The sequence below is a fragment of the Boleophthalmus pectinirostris genome, unplaced genomic scaffold, assembly GCF_026225935.1.
Source record: "Boleophthalmus pectinirostris isolate CB_2022bp ecotype Guang Dong unplaced genomic scaffold, ASM2622593v1 HiC_scaffold_23, whole genome shotgun sequence".
Classification (NCBI taxonomy): domain Eukaryota; kingdom Metazoa; phylum Chordata; class Actinopteri; order Gobiiformes; family Gobiidae; genus Boleophthalmus; species Boleophthalmus pectinirostris.
In genome coordinates, this window is record NW_026571207.1 from 19,509,015 (window position 1) to 19,527,754 (window position 18,740).

At 38.5% G+C, this 18,740-nt stretch overlaps 1 protein-coding gene across 2 annotated transcripts in view; it reads left to right on the plus strand.

Moving 5' to 3' along the window:
- The window catches only part of macrod1 (mono-ADP ribosylhydrolase 1), an 85,060-nt gene that overhangs the window by 58,883 nt on the left and 7,437 nt on the right, over nt 1–18,740 (plus strand). For both annotated transcript variants that reach the window (XM_055159143.1, XM_055159144.1), the window contains 3 exons: nt 15,061–15,182; nt 15,892–15,922; nt 18,369–18,442. In XM_055159143.1, the coding sequence (XP_055015118.1) occupies nt 15,061–15,182; nt 15,892–15,922; nt 18,369–18,442 (227 nt within the window). The remainder of the gene's footprint in view (nt 1–15,060; nt 15,183–15,891; nt 15,923–18,368; nt 18,443–18,740) is intronic.

The following is an 18,740-nucleotide window of genomic DNA, read 5'->3' on the forward strand; positions in this document are numbered from 1 at the left end:
AGTTCTTGGCACTCAAAAAGCAGGCTATGCAAATCTTTAGAGACATGTCCCTGAAACCTTACCATAAAAGCCATACCATAAAAATATTTATCTGTAAATAAATTTAATTGTAATGACAAGCAAGTTCCTGACAGGACCACAACCCCTAGAAGTGAGAAATTTAAATGCTCTCCCACAAAACATGCTCATTTATAAACCGTATAAATCTTTGAGTCTTCGCTCACCATCCAGATTTACCACAGAAGCTTTTCGGGTATATTCTTAATAATGTCACTTAAATCCATTTATAGAAGAGTAAATGGCATTCAATAATTAAGTGGCACTTCTTTGCAGGATGCATAATGCTGTAAGACGCTGAAGATTCAACACGACAGAAAACGCCTTTTTAGGTGTTTAGATGAAAAAACCCTGCTCAGCTTTCTTGACATCTGAAGAAAAACATGTGACCGAGAGGAGCATTAGTATGCGCTAACACTAACAAGAACAATTTAACAGTACCCATGGCTTTTATGTTAAAATCTTCAAAACTCATCACATTGGTTTAAATTTAGAGCCTGTAAGACAACACTTCAGCACACTTCACAAGTGAAAGCACACTGCCATCACAGCTACAGGATAACTCATTTAGGAGAGCTTATTCACCTTTCTAAATATGGCTTATTATTTATAAAAGAGCATGTAAATAATATGCATCAGTTACTTTTACATGATGTGGCTTTGGGGATAGCTTCTTATTCTTTCTTGTTTTTTTAAGTCACACTTTTGAAAGTCTGAGCATGCCTAAAACTAATGCAAGTCACAGAAACCAGGTCATTATGACCCCTAAGGTTTGAGACACCATGACCAATGGCCAATTCAATTTTGAATTGAAAAACAAACTTAAAACATACAGTAATGCATTTTTGAAAAATATTGTAATGTGGGAATAGTAAACGAGTAAACAATTTTAATATGGTTTTCTAAGTACAAGTACAGGACATCTTGGCAAAATACATTATAATTTGCAAGTGTGATCACGTAGGCTGTAGGCGTGAATAAATAAATGCAAAACACCATTTCACCTTTGTAGACTAACCATTACCAAAGCATTAATATTTGACCTATGCATGGAGTGAGAGAGGTGTCAAAAGCTTGATTTTATTTCATTTTGTTGGCAAAGCATTAAACTACACACTAATATTGTGTGATCCAGCAGTGTCAAAAATGAGTGTCAAATGGCTTTATTAAACAGGCGCCTGGGTCTTTAATCATCTCGTTCAGTCTTGTTAAGGTGCCAGTTAAAAGTCTGTACATGACAGTTTCTCAACCCCTCTCCTCTTAATGTGACATTTTGTCAAGAGCTAATCACCATTTCATCACACCGCATAAAGACACATCAGAGTTAGACCCGGCGCCCAGGGCATGTGCTGTATGTAATGGCCGCTCAGGTATGTGTGTACCTCTGTGTGTCATATCAGCTTATGAAGCCACACTGACAGTGAGGAAAAAAGGATATTATGTGTAAGAGGAGGATGCTCCCGGCAAAATGGAGATTGTAGAAGAGATAAATGTGTAAAAGACATCAAAGATACCAGCGTGTGGAGGAGACAGCAGAGGTGTTTTTAATGAGCTCACCAGTTGATTTACCTGTATGCATTTTCTGCTCACACCTTACTGACTCAAATTGTTTTTCAGTATGCAATTATGTTTATTGTGTGTGTGCGTGTGTGTGTGCGTGCGCGCGTGTGTGTGTTAATAAATAAATAAATAAATATATATATATATATATATATATATATATATATATATATATATATATATATATATATATATATTATTTATAAGGGAAATTCAAGTTAATTATAGTATATTTGGTTAGGATATATATTTTGTTTACTGCTACAGGTTAACTGGGTATATTTCCTCCTATTTCTGCACTACAGAGTGCACCACATGTGGATGTGGGTAAGGCTGTCATGGGGCAACACCAAACATGTAACAACAGACTAAACCTAATCTAAACCACTGCTCAGTGTGTGCAGAGGAGAGAGACTCACTCTTCTCATACAAATATTAGCTTCAGAAATGATTCAACCTGAGCTTGCTACAGTGCTTAAACATTCACAACAGGGCTTGATTACGTCTCAGCAGGAGGCAGCGGAGCAACAACAACGGAGCTAAAGCCCCGCACAGTGTAACCAAGCATGCCCAGAACCTCTGGAGGCAGAGGTGCACTGAGAACGGAGAGATGGCAAAATGAAAGCGACAGGGGAAGGAATAGACTGAGATAGAGGTCCAATCTCAAACTCAACACTCTGCTCTGATTTGAATGGGCATGCCAGCAGATGTGCTCTGATTTGTATGGGCATGCCAGCAGATGTGCCATTTGAAGGGCCACTGGCTCACAAGTTGCCAAATGGTCCTGAGGACCTGCTGTCAGGCGGACTGTGATCCCAGAGCCACTTAACCAACCGCATCCCTGAGCTGTAGCCTAGCAACCCCCGGGTCTATGGCACACCACTGTTTAGCACAGGGCACATGTAATTTAGGGATGTTGACAAATGACAATCCAGAGCCAAACAAGCCCTGGCTAAAGTTAGCTGAAGCACGAGCATTGAGACCAGAGATGTTTTAATCAGAAATGTGCCTGTTGTGTGCATTGTCATTAAATGTAAAGTTAGGGGAGTTTTCATTAAATGGCCACTTTAAAAAGCTTTGCTCACTTGAGTTGCATCAGCGGGGATTGTCCTGACGTGTTGTTGAGGCGACTGTAGGCCCTGAGCTCACCTGTGTACCAATACACACTGTTACTATGAGTCTGTTTCCCTATTGCCCATTGGTCCCCAGCTAAATACAGATACACCAAAACACAAGATGACTCTTAACACCAGACAAACGGCACAAAGCAAAAAAGAGATTTAGAATTATAATAAGACCAGTTTAATACTCTGTTTTGTTTAAATGTTGTAAAATGCACAAACAATTACAGTATAGTAAAATTTTATCTTTTAACAACATCTCCTACCATTGCCAGGATGTATATTTAAGGCATCACTGAGTCGCTTTGCAATAATATTTGTTTACTGTGAGCAATCATGGCCTCTAGAATTTAAATTCCGTTCACATCGGCATAATCCAGTTTCAGTCGGTAAATCCATGGGAGCGTCACCTTTCCACTGAGAGAGAGCTGTAGGTCAGATTTACATTTCTTATGGCATATTTTACTGTGCATTGCTTTTTTCTGAGGTGGACATTGTGTACAGTATATATTGTGTATTACTGTCTGGTGGAGGCTTGAACACAGTTGGAGTTTATAAAAGATGAAAACATGATGAGGAGGCTGAGGCGCAGATAGAAAAGTGCTGCAGGAGATGGAGAGGTACAAAGCAGACGGATCTCACTCTGTCAGATGTAGCTCTTCTTCCATCTCTCCGCTCCTTTTCCCTCAGTGGCCAATTAGCGCTAATTAAAATCCTCACTGCTCGCTCCTGGACCCCTCCTCTGCTTGACTGCCAGTTTCTTCCCTCTGAATCGTCGCTGTCACAATCTCAGCTAGTTTTTCACATCTCATCTTAAAATTATGTATTTTTCATACATCATTCTCCAAACACCTTGTTCCCACCTTCTCTCACCTACTTAATTTAACTTCTTCTTCCTTTCCCTGTCAATCTTCCTACACAATTTTTATCTTCTAATTTTCTCAGTACATTGAGATCAAATGAGTGTGGCATTGAGGCCTGTAATGTATTGTCTGGAAAGTTACAATGCTATGTATATCCTGCATCCTTATCAATGTACCTATATTCTGCCAGAAACTAAAAGAAAAATGAATTCTCTTGGTTGGGCGTGATTTCATGATTAGTACATATTTCACCTGTCCCACAAGCCCAACCCTTTCATCCATCCATTGTGAACTTCTAGTCATCTGTTTTTTCCACAATACTACTTAGATAACTTAGACCATCTTAGCGTACAATGGACCTCTGAAGTGTGTTGTTTTACTTGAATAACTTCTAACTAGGAATTGGACAATATAGAAATTATATTAGTGTCACGATTATCATGAATAATTGTGATTGACAAATATCGCGATACTCATTAAAGTTGCTGACAGTTTAAAATGTTATGGATATGAATAATTATAAGAATAATTTTAATATTATGTATCGGTTTCATGTTTAAACAATGGTTGAAGTGAAAAAAAAGTATGATCTAGAACCATCATAGATATGCACATTCTGGTGATAAAATGCAGATTGTCTTTGTTGGCGATTATCACGATTATATAAAATGTCCCACGAATGGTTATTTTCTCCCATTTTTATCACAATAAATGTAGTTAATATGGTTAACTGAGATTCAGGAGCAGGACCACGCCTCCAGCTGCTCTTTCCTCTCACCAGCGAACCACAACTCACCTCGACCACGCCTCAAATTTCCCAGAAGCCTATATGCAGTAGCCTTTCCCATCATCCCAGTTTGTCTCGGCTAACTTGACCCCACCCTCCCATCCCCTATTTTGTTCGTCTTTCAGTCATAAGACCCCTACAAAGGGGGTCCCGTTCCGGCTGGGTCAATTGCAGATTGAGACGGAGCCCCCACCCATAGTATCAATCCAGCCATTTCTGCCCCGCTTTGTACATTATCAATAAACTTCTTCGCACTATGTCGTTGCTGGTGTGGTCCTAGCTAGTGAAATTATATTATTGTTTATTGTTCCATCTCTACTTGTAACATGCCACCTTTAATAATGTCATATTCCTTTTCAGTGCTTTTTTGTTGTTTGGAAGAAATACAAATGTACTACAAAGGTCCAGAGTTGCTCATTGACCAGTTGTAGTACTTTAGTGATTTTTAATTTGTCTTAAGTAATTACTGCTTCACCTTGTCCTCCCAGATTAGAGTGTTCCTCATTGCTATCCAGTCTCTAATTCCCTCCCTTTTTGCTGGATCTCAGACTGCCCTCCCCTGCTCTGCCATCATCGCCCTTGAGCCTCCTTTTAAACCACCTGGGACCCCACACCGCTTTGGTCTAAAAGAGAGTTTTCGATATAACTTTCTTTTGACAGGCCCATCAACATGTTTTCTTCTCCCTGCCACAGCATCAGCAGTGTGATGCTCCAGAGGTGTTGAAAAGCTCTGCCAAAATTTTATCATCACCACAACTACAGCTGCTGATGAGGAGCAAAATTATGATCACAACCTTGGTGCTAATACATTCAGTTAATTCATCTGTCTGAAAAAGAAAAAGGATCAGGGGAAAAAGTGCACCAGTGTTGCTTGGCTAAGGGAAAATCATCCCCTTTAGCATCCTGTCCGCTTCCATCCATTTAGTCGCCTTCGTATAGGTAGAAAGAGATCTGAGCACTTCTATTGTAGAGCTGCAAAGGCGCTGGATTTTATGTGTACGCTTGGTTGAGCACAAACTGAAGCCCAGTGCACAAAAGACCAGCCCTCCCTTTTTGCTGCCAATTCTTTAAAAGCAGAAAAAGAGAAGCCGCTGGACAGATGGCACAGGGAGGATTTGGGGCAGAAAGGAGAAGAAGTTGCCCCCGCAGGTAAGAATAGGGAGGCCTCAAGGGGAGGAGTGACAGGCAACAAGAAGCAGAGTGAAAACACAAGCATGCAGCCATCTCCGGATGGCACTGCAGTCAAGTTCTTTTAAGATTCAGGCCAGTGTGACGCTATATTGTGTAAGAGGGCACATAGGGACAGAGCAGAGGCCTTGAGCTGAAACATATCAAACTTATCGAGCAAAATACTGCAAACCCACTCACATCCTCTACAAAACTGTGTAAATACGTTAAAAGCAACATTTTAAAGGTCAGTTTCATCTTGGCAGGTTTATTTTTGCTTTGGATGAACAATTTCATGGTTAATAATTTTTAGACTATAATGATGTTTGCTAATTCTGGGAGTTTGTGTCAGCTTTTATAAATATTGAATATCCTTGCTTATAGACAACCATAAGCATTACCTCAGCTACCCTTTCCTTATTTAGACCATTGTTTCTGTGAGGGATCAGACTGTGTGTTTTTTTTTTTTTTTAGCTATGTGTTTCGTAAAAGTGTCCTAGTACCATCTGTTAGACACAAGCTTGTAGTTATAATTAGGCTAGACTCCTGTGCTTCTATGCGCTAATAAAAAAACAACAACATTCTGTTATTCATAAGATGCAACATTTAAACAAAAAAAAAAAAGAGGATTAGTCAGAATTAGGTTATCATTTTGGGATGTTTTTATGGGCCCATAGCCCATAGCCCATAGCCATTGTAGTTTTGGTCCCCACTCCAACCACTGCATACTGTTGTACCTTTGGAAAGACATATCACGACTTAGACTTTTTTGGAGGGAGAGGGGGTTTGATTTTAAATGACTTGGCTTTCTGAGAGCAGAAATAATTAAGCTCTTTACACTAATTTACACTATTACACAATTTCTTTTACTTGTCAGCCGCATATCTTTAATAAAAAATGCTTTGCTTGGAATCTTAGTATGGCATTAAATGTATCTATCTCCATAGAGGCAAGTAGGTAATACCACCAGGCCAAGATACATGCCACACACTTTTTTGAGCAATAAAAACACCTGCAATTGAACATATTCCATAATGTGAAACATTCCAGGCAAATCAATATAAATCTCTACAGAGACTAGCAGGAGTCACATATTTTTGAATTCACCAAAGCAAAGGTAATATGTCAATGAAATACACAGCCAGGGGACATTTTCACACTCATTATCACAAACACATTTATACAATACATGCATCACAGGCTTTATGTGAACATGTTAAGCTTTTGTCATGATGATAAAGCTTTCAAAAGGGTCATAAAATCACTGTTGTATTTTATAATCTGTGTGTTAATGCCTGCTCTTCAAACAATGGTTTGTTGGCAAAATGCTTTTAAATGGAAAAATGTCTCGAGGACCCACTGATCTGAGGTAAAATGTTCCTATTCAGCTTTAAATACTGTGTTTCACTATAACTATGGAAATGTATTATGTTTTGATTTGGCCTAGTAGTAGTGTCTAATAATAGGACAAAAAAGAATGTTAATGGGTGAGCACAATAGAAGGCTCATTAACCCTTGAACAAGGAGATTTTTTAAGTACAACAGTAGCTAGGTTGGACCATTTTATCATTACATTGTGAGGTGTATAACTTTTGCTAGGGTCAGTTTTTGTTTACTAAATACTAGATTTTACACTTTTTATACAGCTTTGCAAAATTTTGACTGTGTGTGTTTGTGTGTGTGTGTGTGTGTGTGTGTGCGAGTGTGTGTGTGCGAGTGTGTGTGTGCGTGTGTGTGTGTGTGTGCGTGTGTGTGTGTGCGAGTGTGTGTGTGCGTGTGTGTGTGCGAGTGTGTGTGTGCGAGTGTGTGTGTGCGAGTGTGTGTGTGTGCGAGTGTGTGTGTGCGAGTGTGTGTGTGCGAGTGTGTGTGTGTGAGTGTGTGTGTGCGTGTGTGTGTGTGCGTGTGTGTGCGAGTGTGTGTGTGCGTGTGTGTGTGCGAGTGTGTGTGTGCGAGTGTGTGTGTGCGAGTGTGTGTGTGCGAGTGTGTGTGTGCGAGTGTGTGTGTGCGTGTGTGTATGTTCCCGTTGATAAAATTTTTGGTTTAATATAGGCCTATTCTATGAACAAAAAAATCCTTGCAAACATTCATGTAACACTTTTTAGATGAAACACAATTGTGCACCTGACTTTGTTTTCCTCATTCTCATTCAAATCCTCAGATAACCTTTCCACAACTGTTGTGACAGATATGTTGTGAGTAGCAGTTTGTATGTTATTCCCCCTGTGAGGGGCTAAATCCCTGGTTTTAGACTACACTTGTTTTGCACTATAGTAATGCAGAGTCCAGCTTGTGGTTAGATTTTAGAAGTATAAAACAAACGAGTTGAGGTTAGGACAAAGCCATGAGGTCTTTTATTATTATGAGCCCCCTGAGCTGGTATTCTTTGTTCTCTCTCCTCTCTCTGCAATAACTGAGAGCCAATGGAGCTTAAAGTATAAAAACTGTACCATACAATCACTGAAGCAACATACAACATCTGCTAAATGTAGTTACATTGTGGTTGCTTTATGGACTCATGTAGACTTTCCATGCATGACCGTGCTAACAAGGCACATTCAAAATCAAGGTGCTCGTTTCTCAGTCCTCAGGCATCTTTCTCAGTAGGAGAAATGTGCAATGTAATCCTTTTTCAGTCTGGAAAAGTTTTTATTTGTTTTTGGTGTGAATACCATCCAAGAATGTTAAAAAAGAAAAGAAAACAAACATTACTCTAAGATCATTTTGTGCAGCAATTTCTTCTGTCAACATTTTCACTTTAAGCAACTTTTTTTTTTTTTTTTTTTTTTTTTTTTTTTACAGTTTCTTAGTTTTTACCAGAACATGTTTATTTTATGCACTAACAAGCTGCTGCTGTCTGGATTTTGCAACGTTTTTTGTTTGAGCTTTCTCTATTGTGCCATGATAATAAAAATAATAAAAAATGATAATTACAGTGACCAACACACAACTAAATATATCTTCCTTTCCTAAATGTATTCAGATTGAACTACAGTTAACTGCAGCCATTAGATCCAATTTCTCAGCACTGATATTGCTCCTGGAAAGTACATTGTCCATAATATACATATTAATGCACTTTCCAAAAGAGTACATTTACTGCCCAACATTTTTTTTATTTTTTTTGTACATGAACTGGTAACCAGGCCAGATATATATTTATCCTATTCTATACAAATGATGTAATTCTTAAGCATTGTAAAGCAATGTTTGTACTACAGCTGTACATGTTTTAGACATGTACCATGTACATTTGATGTGGTGCATGAACATCACCATTTGTGCGCACATGTCCCTCCATAACCCACACTGAAATGCACTCTCTCTTTCACATATAAATCCTTCACGCATCTTCAACATGCTCCGCCAGCTCTTTCCATCTCAGCCCATTCGTTTCTTCCCCTGGTTTGTATGTGTGTGTCTACGGATTGTAAGCTATAGCAACCGGGTGGTGGGTGGAGGGGTGTTGATGTATGGTGGAACTAAAGCAACCCAGCCGATCGATAATGTAAACACGAGCGAGGAGAGGCGGTAAATAAGGCCGACTCCTGACAGAAGTGTCTAGCTCAGGTGACAGAGAGAGAGAGAGAAGCGGGGGAGAGAGGGAAGGTGGAGGATGGGGAGACGGGGTAATGGGGTGGAGGCAGAGGTGTGGATGAGGTAATGGCTTCAGGGGAACAAACAGTGACGACAAAGGACAAAGAGAGTTTAAACTGAAAGATGAAATAAGCACGACTACGTTATAATAACTACCTTAAAAAGCACAAAACTTATTTTGTGATAAACACATATTTTAGTAAGATTGATATAGGCATAGTAACTAATAAAGGGGTTAAGAGTTGTTGATGAGTCACTAATAAACTAATTGTTCATTATGAATTAAGTATTTGTTCATTTGTTGTTAAGGCTAATTAAGATGTACTTATACATTATAAAGTAGTTTAAGGCTTAGAGAAAAGAATGAGAAAGAATAGCCTCATATTCGTAAGTGGTAAATGTTGTGTTTTAATGCAGAGGTGCTGATTCTGGCTGTTTAGTGGTGTGGACATTTTGATATTAGCAGGCAGCTCTCAGTTCAGTGACCTGCTGTTGACCCGGACACACAGAACACACACTGAACCTGGTGAGTGCTTCTGCCGAGTGGCCTTGTTTACTGACGCCTTTCACACGTAAAGTGTTAACTTGTAAACATTTACACAGGCACGGTGAGCCATATGTGCGCAACAGTTTAAATCCAAGTAGGCTGGTGGATAAAGATGTGACAGCATATTTTAGTGTGATAATTCGACTGGTCTGTAATACACACATGGGCATGTGTCGGTGCATATGCCTTCTCCATGAATAATGGTCCAATCAGCAGGACGTGAATTATTATTGTGTTTCGTCCACTTAAGCTGTGTTACTTTACTGTTAATTTACTATTAACCTGTTAGGTAGATAGAGAGATCGATAGATCAATACTTTATTTATCATATCATAATACTGAACATCTTTAATATCAACAGTCAATGAAAAAACATTGTTGCCTTGCATTTAAAACTGATGTATTTTGGCCAGATCATAATGAAAGTCAATGTAAGTAGAAGTTATGATGAAAATGTGTGGGAGAGTTACTAAGTAACACACAAAAAAGTGTGTGAAGCTGCACTTAACACTGAACTGTTGAGTTTAAGAGTCTATTCTGGGCACAGCAGACATGTCTAAGAAGACTGACACTTGAACCTTATATTCAGAGAGATATACAGGGTCAGATTGTTGCTGCAGTCATTGTGTGATTACACAAGTGCATTCTCCCATTAGAAGTTATACGTTAGGCTTAAATAGCCTTATTATACATTGTATGGGATCATTGTGACTGAGAGCTGTTGAACTTTGAGCTTGATTTTTATGCAGCATGACATGTAGAATAATGGTAACAGCAGGATGTAGGATGTAATGATAGAAAGTAACTGTTTGGTGTATAATCAGAGACATAGCCACGTTTAAACTGTAGTTTTTATAAGTTTGTGATCATCATCCTGCTCACACTCGCCACAGTGCGGTGGTGGGCTACAGTGACATAACCTGCTTCAGTACAGTAGATGTAATAGAAGTATATTGGCAGTATTATATGTACATTAAGGGCTTTTGATTGAAATAACTGAGACTAAGTGATTTCTCAGGGACCACTTGCATCAGTGGGGCGTTTGATGAGGACTGTGGGTTCCATTTCTCTTACATCCGTGGATTCTACGTCAGTCGCATGCTCTTGTGTTTGCACTGAGCACTTTTATCTGCTGTCTTTAGGGGACATAGGCACTCATCACACTCCCTCCTCCAATTCTGCTGAATGATTCCAGGGTGATATCCTTGTAAATATTCTACAAAAGAGCAACAGAAAAGAACTGGAATAAGCTTGCAAAATATACAACACTGGATAACATTCATTGGCCTCCTTTGAAACTTAACACTTGTTTGTTGTTGACTTTAAATAAATAGTTCAACACATATAACACATATCTGTTCCCAAAGGATGCACAATTATTTCAGATTAATTTCATTTGTATTAAAGTAAGATAGCAGCTAAATAGCAATAGCACAACATTCACCATTAAATTGCATGGTAAATAGAGCAGTTGTGTCAGTAAGAATTGGTTAAGTATTACTCAGTCTCAGTCTTAAGTATTACTCAGTTACTGAGTCTTGAGGTGTAAACCATTTTGGAGATCTATGTATCCATTGTTGTAAATCTATACCTGAAATAAATCAATATCTTATGTGAAGTGATCCCCTTGTGGCCACTTCTTTTGAATAATCTCTTTATTGATTAATGTAGCCAATATTTGTAATGTTTTAGGGTTTGGGTTGTTTATTTAAATGTCACAAGTTTATTTGCAATCCATTCTTTTAATCCAGCCTGGGACCATACTCAGCTCTATACAATTTCTTAATAGCATCTTGCAACTTCAGATCTTATAGTCTCATTTTTAAGAGATTAAGACTCCATAGTGTATGAAATGACTGATGAAAACTAAAATAAATTGTAGGGTGTTCCCAGGAGTGTCCTTGCTGTGACCACTTTGTTAGGTAACAGGTAGCCCTGTTTCACTGAACAATTATCACATTCTACTTTGCAAACCAAATACTCCCCATTGATTGTGGTTAGCTGGCACAATGTCCTTATCGATGGACACAGCAGCAACAATTTCTCTTAACAAATGAGTAATTGAAGGAGCAAGCGCAAAAGGGCTACATACTATGCTTTGAAAATAGATCACCTGATCATATTTGAGAAAATCCCACAGTGCTGAGTTAAATCTTTTTGCCTAATGGGCTCCGATCCTCTGAGGGCGGGATTAAAACTGCCTCTGTTTCTGTATTTGACACTGAAGAGAGAGAGACTTTAATAACTGTGTGATTAATGCATGTGACGTACTCTTTAATAAACTACTGAGGAGAAATGACACAGTTTAAGATGGTTTTCTCAACTTCAAAGACTTTCTTAAGGTTCAATCTTTGTTTGGGGGTCTCTAGCATGTTGGATTTATTCAGTCAAATATAGGCCACTCAGGAAGACGTTTTAAAACTAGGTTATTAGTGTATAAGGAACTTAACCCTATTTATTAAAATTAGTCTGAGCATGTGGACTTGCAGGCAGTAGATGCTTAGTTAATTTCCTTATAAGTGACATTTTCCATTAGAATTTAAAGGGAACATAGTAAGGTAGCAGTTTTTCATTCAAAAATGATAGCTTTTATATATAAAAGTTTGTTTTTGTCTTTGTATTGAATTAGAATGCATACATTTCAAATACCCAATTCAACTCAAGGTCTTATATTACAGAAAAAAAAAAGATTCTTGTGAGCTTTAAACCATGTTATAATGTTGTTCCCGGATCAAAACACACCTTTCTAATCCTATATAATTAGTCTGAAAATGCTTCAACTAATGACTTCATGAAGCAGTAGTTTGCAAGTTAATGGCTTTTACCTTTTATTCACTAAAGATTGGCAATTCAAGGGCTGAAATCATCCAAATGATTCTAGAGAAGGTGTATGGAGTTAAAAAATAAAAATAAAAAAAAAAACACAGTGGAGCACTTCCTGTTCTACCACATGTGAGTGTTTTCTATTTGAGAGAAGAACTCAGCCTTAATATGCAGATTGTGTTTTTAAACATGTGTGAATGAAACAAAACACAACTCCAGGTATGTTTGTGATGAGGAAACAATATACCATAGATCAGAAAATAGCATAAAGTTGATGCTTCAAGGTACCATTAAAGGAAGCAATTAAAGGAAGCAAAACAAAATGTACAAAACATAAAAGTACATTAAATGCCAAAGGAGATACCTAATTTAACTAAGGAAGACATTATTCTGATGACAGCCTTGCCCTATCTGTATTGGGCCCTGGGCCAAACTGTCTGATAAATCTATCCGGTTAACTCCTGTCTTTTCAGATGCATTTGAACACCCTGATGCTCCTTAAGTCTCAATACTGACTGGATTACTCTGTTATGGAGTTATCTGCAAGCCTGCTATGATTGACATCTATGGCAATACAAGCTTCTATCCCACTTCAGGGTTCATTTTATTATTAGTTTTCCCTTATGCAAGTGGTTGGATCTTGGCCCATAATCACTGAACAACTCATTTTCAAGCAAAGACTCACATTTATCTTTTATACTGGTTCTATATATCAAGAAGTTTAATAATTTACACCGTGCTATGCCCTGTATGACATAAGGATTACTGCTGAGTGCATATTCCCCAGTGTCTTCACATATCCACACTTAAACAGAATGTGACTCAAACCTAAAACAAGATTATATAACCCCAGTGAAGTTTGCTAGTAGAATGGGATCTCAGTGGTTTAATGTGAACTGGATTTCTTTTTCCATGTGCAGGTGGTTGTGAATCTGGCACCACACAGAGTTTCATCAGAAGCTGCTACATTGGTGTTGAAAGCCAGTTTAACCACATCTATGAGCTTGCCTGTCCTAACATTACCTTTGCCAATCCATTATAAATTGTATGAGACACAGTCAGTTTGCTCTTTATTCAGTCAATTAGTTCAAGTGAAATACCTCAGCAGGCATCAGGAACAAAAGCTTCATTAAGCTGAAAATAGATGGTGGAGGCTGTGTCATTAGTCAGTCTGTTAGACAGTCTCAAGAATCTCTCACACAAAGCTTTGGGAAAGCAAGTTTTCAAGGTTAGAGCATTCCTTAAGATTCATGCTCAGTAAAACTCAAGGAGCATTTCCGTTTGGAGTTTTGCCTTTTTCTTAGTAGGTTTTCTATTTCGTATTTCATTTTCCTCACAAACCTAAAACATGCACAATCTTGATTCAATAATAATTCAGAAACAATATTACAAGAGTGAGAGCTGTTGATTCACCAGAAAAACTCACAGATTGTTCATGGATGTCTTAGAATAAGTAAAAGATCAAGTGAAGGGTCCTTTGCTCCAGTCAAACTGCTGCAGGTTAAATGATTTATTTTAGTTCTGTGTTTAGTTCAGTTTCTTGGAGAATAAGGGAGCATGAGGAGGCAGAAGCAAGTTTTTAATATCCTCTCCCTTCTAGTATATTACAATGTAATATACTAGATGTGCACAACTTGGTTGATCCTTTCACTGAGGGAATATGATAATCATTATCACAGCATAACATATAAGACCCACACACATCAGTAAACAAAATTTTGTGCAGTTGGGTAATAGACTGATTATTAACAGTGGGCATATTTGGAATACATTTCTGTCCACACTGACCCATTGCTTACAAACCAAGTAGACAGTGAGAGCATCTTGTTCTGACTTCAGTTTTTGTTAAGATGCTTCTTTCTCGTGGAAGGATTTCTCTCTCGTTTCATTTCAAGGCGGTGTCAGTCAAAGAGCGAGCAAACAGCAGTGATGAAACTGTTCTGTTTTTCTCAAATACTCTAAAAAAGTTTATGTCTGTGAGTCCTGCACCCACTGCATATGTACACAGTGCTTCGAAGTAGTATGACTGATGTAGCAACAGTTGTAGATAACTAGCAAACACAACTTTATTACACCGAATGATTATGTAATATAAGCTTAGCAGTAAGCCTCAGGGACTTAGTTAAAGGTCATCTTTAAGGGTAAGTGTTTTTCTTAAGGCTAGATTATTTTTCAGGAAAACATACTCCATACAAGCATTGTATTTGTATTTTTCATAGAAGTTTGTGTGCTTTCAAAGACGAGAAGCCCTCTCTTCCAATTTTTGGGTTGTTATTATCTTGGCATAACTTTTTACCTTGAAAGAAACATTATTTGGCATTATTTTTGAAAAAGCTGCATTTTGAAAATTATAGTTATTTGGATTATGTCTACTTAAGCAAAATTGTTAAATGAAAGAAGGACATTTAAACTTCTCACTTCTGTCCATGCCTGTTATAAGTTTACTGATTGCAAGTAAAGCAGGTTCTGATTGCATTTGCACATCAATGACCTACATCTTGTTTACATTAATTTGACATTTATTATTCTGTTTGTTTGTAGATGTGATCCATACAGTGGGGCCGATTGCACAAGGGCAAGTGGGAGAAGCTGAGAAGAGGGCTCTCAGGTCCTGCTACAAGAACAGCCTGCAGACAGCCACAGATTGGGGGGCGCGATCAGTGGTGAGGGCACAATGAGCATGGGGGGCCCACACCACTCACAGGCGCAGGGAGGAGGGAGTTTTAAATTCAGGCAACATGTAATCACTGTTTTTAAAGTACATCATGTTAAATAAGGACAAGCAAGTCATGGATAGACTTTTGAGAATTTATTGGCCCTTTAGGTATGTTTAATGCCATACTATGGAACATTCCCAGCAAAGCATGGAGAGAAGCATGATGTCAGACTCTCTCCCTGAAAAGTCTAAACTTAAGGAGACTGGTTAAAAAAATAATAATAAAAGGCAATTACATACAGTAGGATCAACACAGAACATTTTAATATTATTCCCGTAATAGTCTAGGTGCAGCATAGTATATAATAGCCTGGCCATGTAAGTGTTATTATTGTTAGAGCCAGAAACCCAAATAAAAGCAATACATTCACTATGAGGTAGCTAAATTATGAGGCATAGACATTCATAGACATACAGTAGATGTGATAATATACTCTGACACTGCTGGTCAGGGCCACAGAGAGGCTTTCATCTGTGTGTGGCCTTGTCAAAAATAGCTGGCCCAACATGCAGTCTTTGAAAAGCACAACTGTAGTAACAATACAGTGAGCGATGTGTTCACTGGTGTGTGTGTGCGAGCGATGGATAAAAACAGGCACTTATGTGATCACCTTGCCGCTGTAAACCGCTTTTCTTTGTTGTTTTTTGCTTTGCAGGCTTTCCCTTGCATCTCAACAGGAATCTACGGTCAGTGCCTGTTTACACCCATTTAAACTACACAAGAACAAACACACTTATCCACTCACTTGTATGAGAGAGAGATGTAGTTTTTATCTTTCCTCAAGTGTTTATTGCTGCTGCAGGGCTTTTGGCTTTAAGTGGCACTGTCCCCCATCTGGATTGCTCTGTTTTCATCATGGGCTTGTTGTTTCATTCTCTCTGTGACTGTATTAAACTGGTGTGGAGCCAGTGTGTGACACTTATCTACTCCGACCCAGAGGTGCTCCACAGATTAAGGCCCAGGATTAAGAGCGTCAGATTAAGATAGATTAGGCCAACGATTGTGTCATATTGAAAGTAATCCCTCTTCACGCTGGGAGGAGAAGGACATAACGATGGCAGTTTGAACTCTCCCTGGGGTGCACTCTGGGGTTTGAGCCAGTATTTGAGACATTTCCAAACAGAAAAAACAATGGCGTAATTGATTCAAGTGTCTCCTACACAGTATGTATCTACGATTCTCTGTATTAAACGGTTCTTAAACGGTCACCTAAAGCAATTGTTACATTCTTTTGAAACTGGTTTAAGAATATGTTTTGTTAATATTATGGATTATAGGTAAAACTAAGAACTAAAAATGGTTTTACTCACCCCTTCAGAAAATATTAAATATATGTACTGTATATTGATAATTGTGCCGCAGTGTCTAGTCCTCTGGCTACCACACTTTTTCTAGACTACATATCTAAGTGTCATTTGTACATCCTATCACAGATTTTTATAGCTGCATTACCAAATCTCTGTTCTAAGAGATCATTCTAAGATGTGAGAACTTTCAACACAATTGCCGTCATAACTGTTTTAGCTGTAAATTGCCAGTTAAGTTGAATTGCTAACAGCAGTGTTAATGGGGGCTCTGAAGCATTTTTCTATGAACAATATTTGGCTTCAAGTCTAGTAAAGGAAAGGCAATTTTCACTTGTTTTCCACCATGCAATAAAATGCTTATAAACCATAATGGGCCCAGTTTGGATTGTTACATCACATTTCAGAAATGCAAACAGCGCCTGTGTGTATTTTTGTTGCTAGCACAAAACATTTAGGTTAATTTGCACCCTTCTGTACTCTGTGCCTTTGGACAACCCTCACATCCTGCTCGCTGTAATTGCAACAATGAAGCAGCAAGCATCTGATTGGACTAAACACTATGGCGCGACATTGCCTTGGAAATGCAGTTTTTCCAGTTATTATTATTATTTTTGTCTGAACTATTTGTTGAAGATTTTATGATTAGGTCTGGGTTCCATTCCAAGACTAAATTGAGTCTTTGTGTAGAGTTTGCATATTCATCCTGTGTCTGGGTAGGGAAGTCCTGGTGGTCCGTGTGATTTTTATCTGTGAAAAGTGCCGTATAAATAAAGTTTACCTACCTACTTTTTAATAATAATAATAATAATAATAATAATAATAATAATAATAAATCTTTATTTGTAAACCTTGTTTTTAAAAACAAAGAACATCAAAGAACAGTAAAATAACATACAGAAAGTGTACAAAAACAGACAATGATGCTATCAATTCAATGCATTGTAATAAATAAGTTAAAATATAATACAAATAAAAAAAGAATAAAATCAAGTTAAAATCAGCTAACAGAAGTAGTTTTAAGAGGTGATTTGAAAGATGATACTGATGGTGCGAGCCTTATCTCCTCAGGCAGGTCAATCCAAAGCCGAGGCGCCCGGACTGAAAAGTCTCGCTCACCCTTCATCTGGAACCTGGACTGGGCAGAACAGCTAGCAGAGACCTGCCTGAGGAACTAAAGCTGCAGGAGGGCTCATATGGGATTAAAAGTTCTGAAATTTAACTTGGTACAAGACTTAAACGAGCCTTAAAACACAATTCTAAAACACAAAGGCAGCCAGTGAAGGGAAGCTAAAACAGGGTAACGTGTTGATTGTTAAAACCAGTGAGGAGCCGAGCTGCTGCGTTCTGCACCATTTGGAGGCGGGAGATGGATTTGGTGTCAAGGCCAGAGAGAAGGGAGTTGCAATAGTCGAAACGGGAGAACATGAGCACGTGGATGACTTTATAATATGTGATAGTCCTGCAGTTAGGTACTCCTGACCATGAATCTGGCAAAAGGTTCCTGGGAGCTGCACTTTTCTGCTCTTGACAGTTGGCTCTCCTTGAATGATGGGTCAAATGCATAGCACATTTCTCTTCTGTGTTTGCTTAAACAATGGAGTATGTAACCTGCAAGTATCTGAAATAAAAAAATATAGCCTCGAGAGACAGTTGCCTTATTATATTAATGGATTTATAGTGTTGTGCATGTAGCTTTCCTACACCTCTACAAAGGAATAAGGTGAGACTAGTGTTGTAGAAGGCAAAGATGCAGCATAAAGGATGTAAGGACATGAGTGTGCATATTGTCTGCTTGTGTTTGATTTGCTGTGTGCTGTCAGTGCAGGATATCCACCGGAGCAGGCCGTGCACGAGGCATTAGCCACTGTGAGGGATTTTCTGGATGAGCACCATGAAAAGGTGTGTATTTCTGTGCACATTTCTCTCATATATCTCCTCCAGGTATTCTTCCTCTCACACAGCTGTTGTTGTTGTTTTTTTTCTGGGAGAGAGAGAGAAGGGGCTGTATGGAGACACAAACACACATGCACAAACATACATTGAAATGCACACAGACTCCTTGTTCAAGTTGTGGCTCTCATGCTCATGGCCAAGTCTGTGTTTTAATTGGCTCCTTGCGGGACTAAGCCCAACTCACACAAACACATGCTTGTCTCTCTGGAGAAAGCAAGCGGAGAAAAGACAAAATGATGGAATA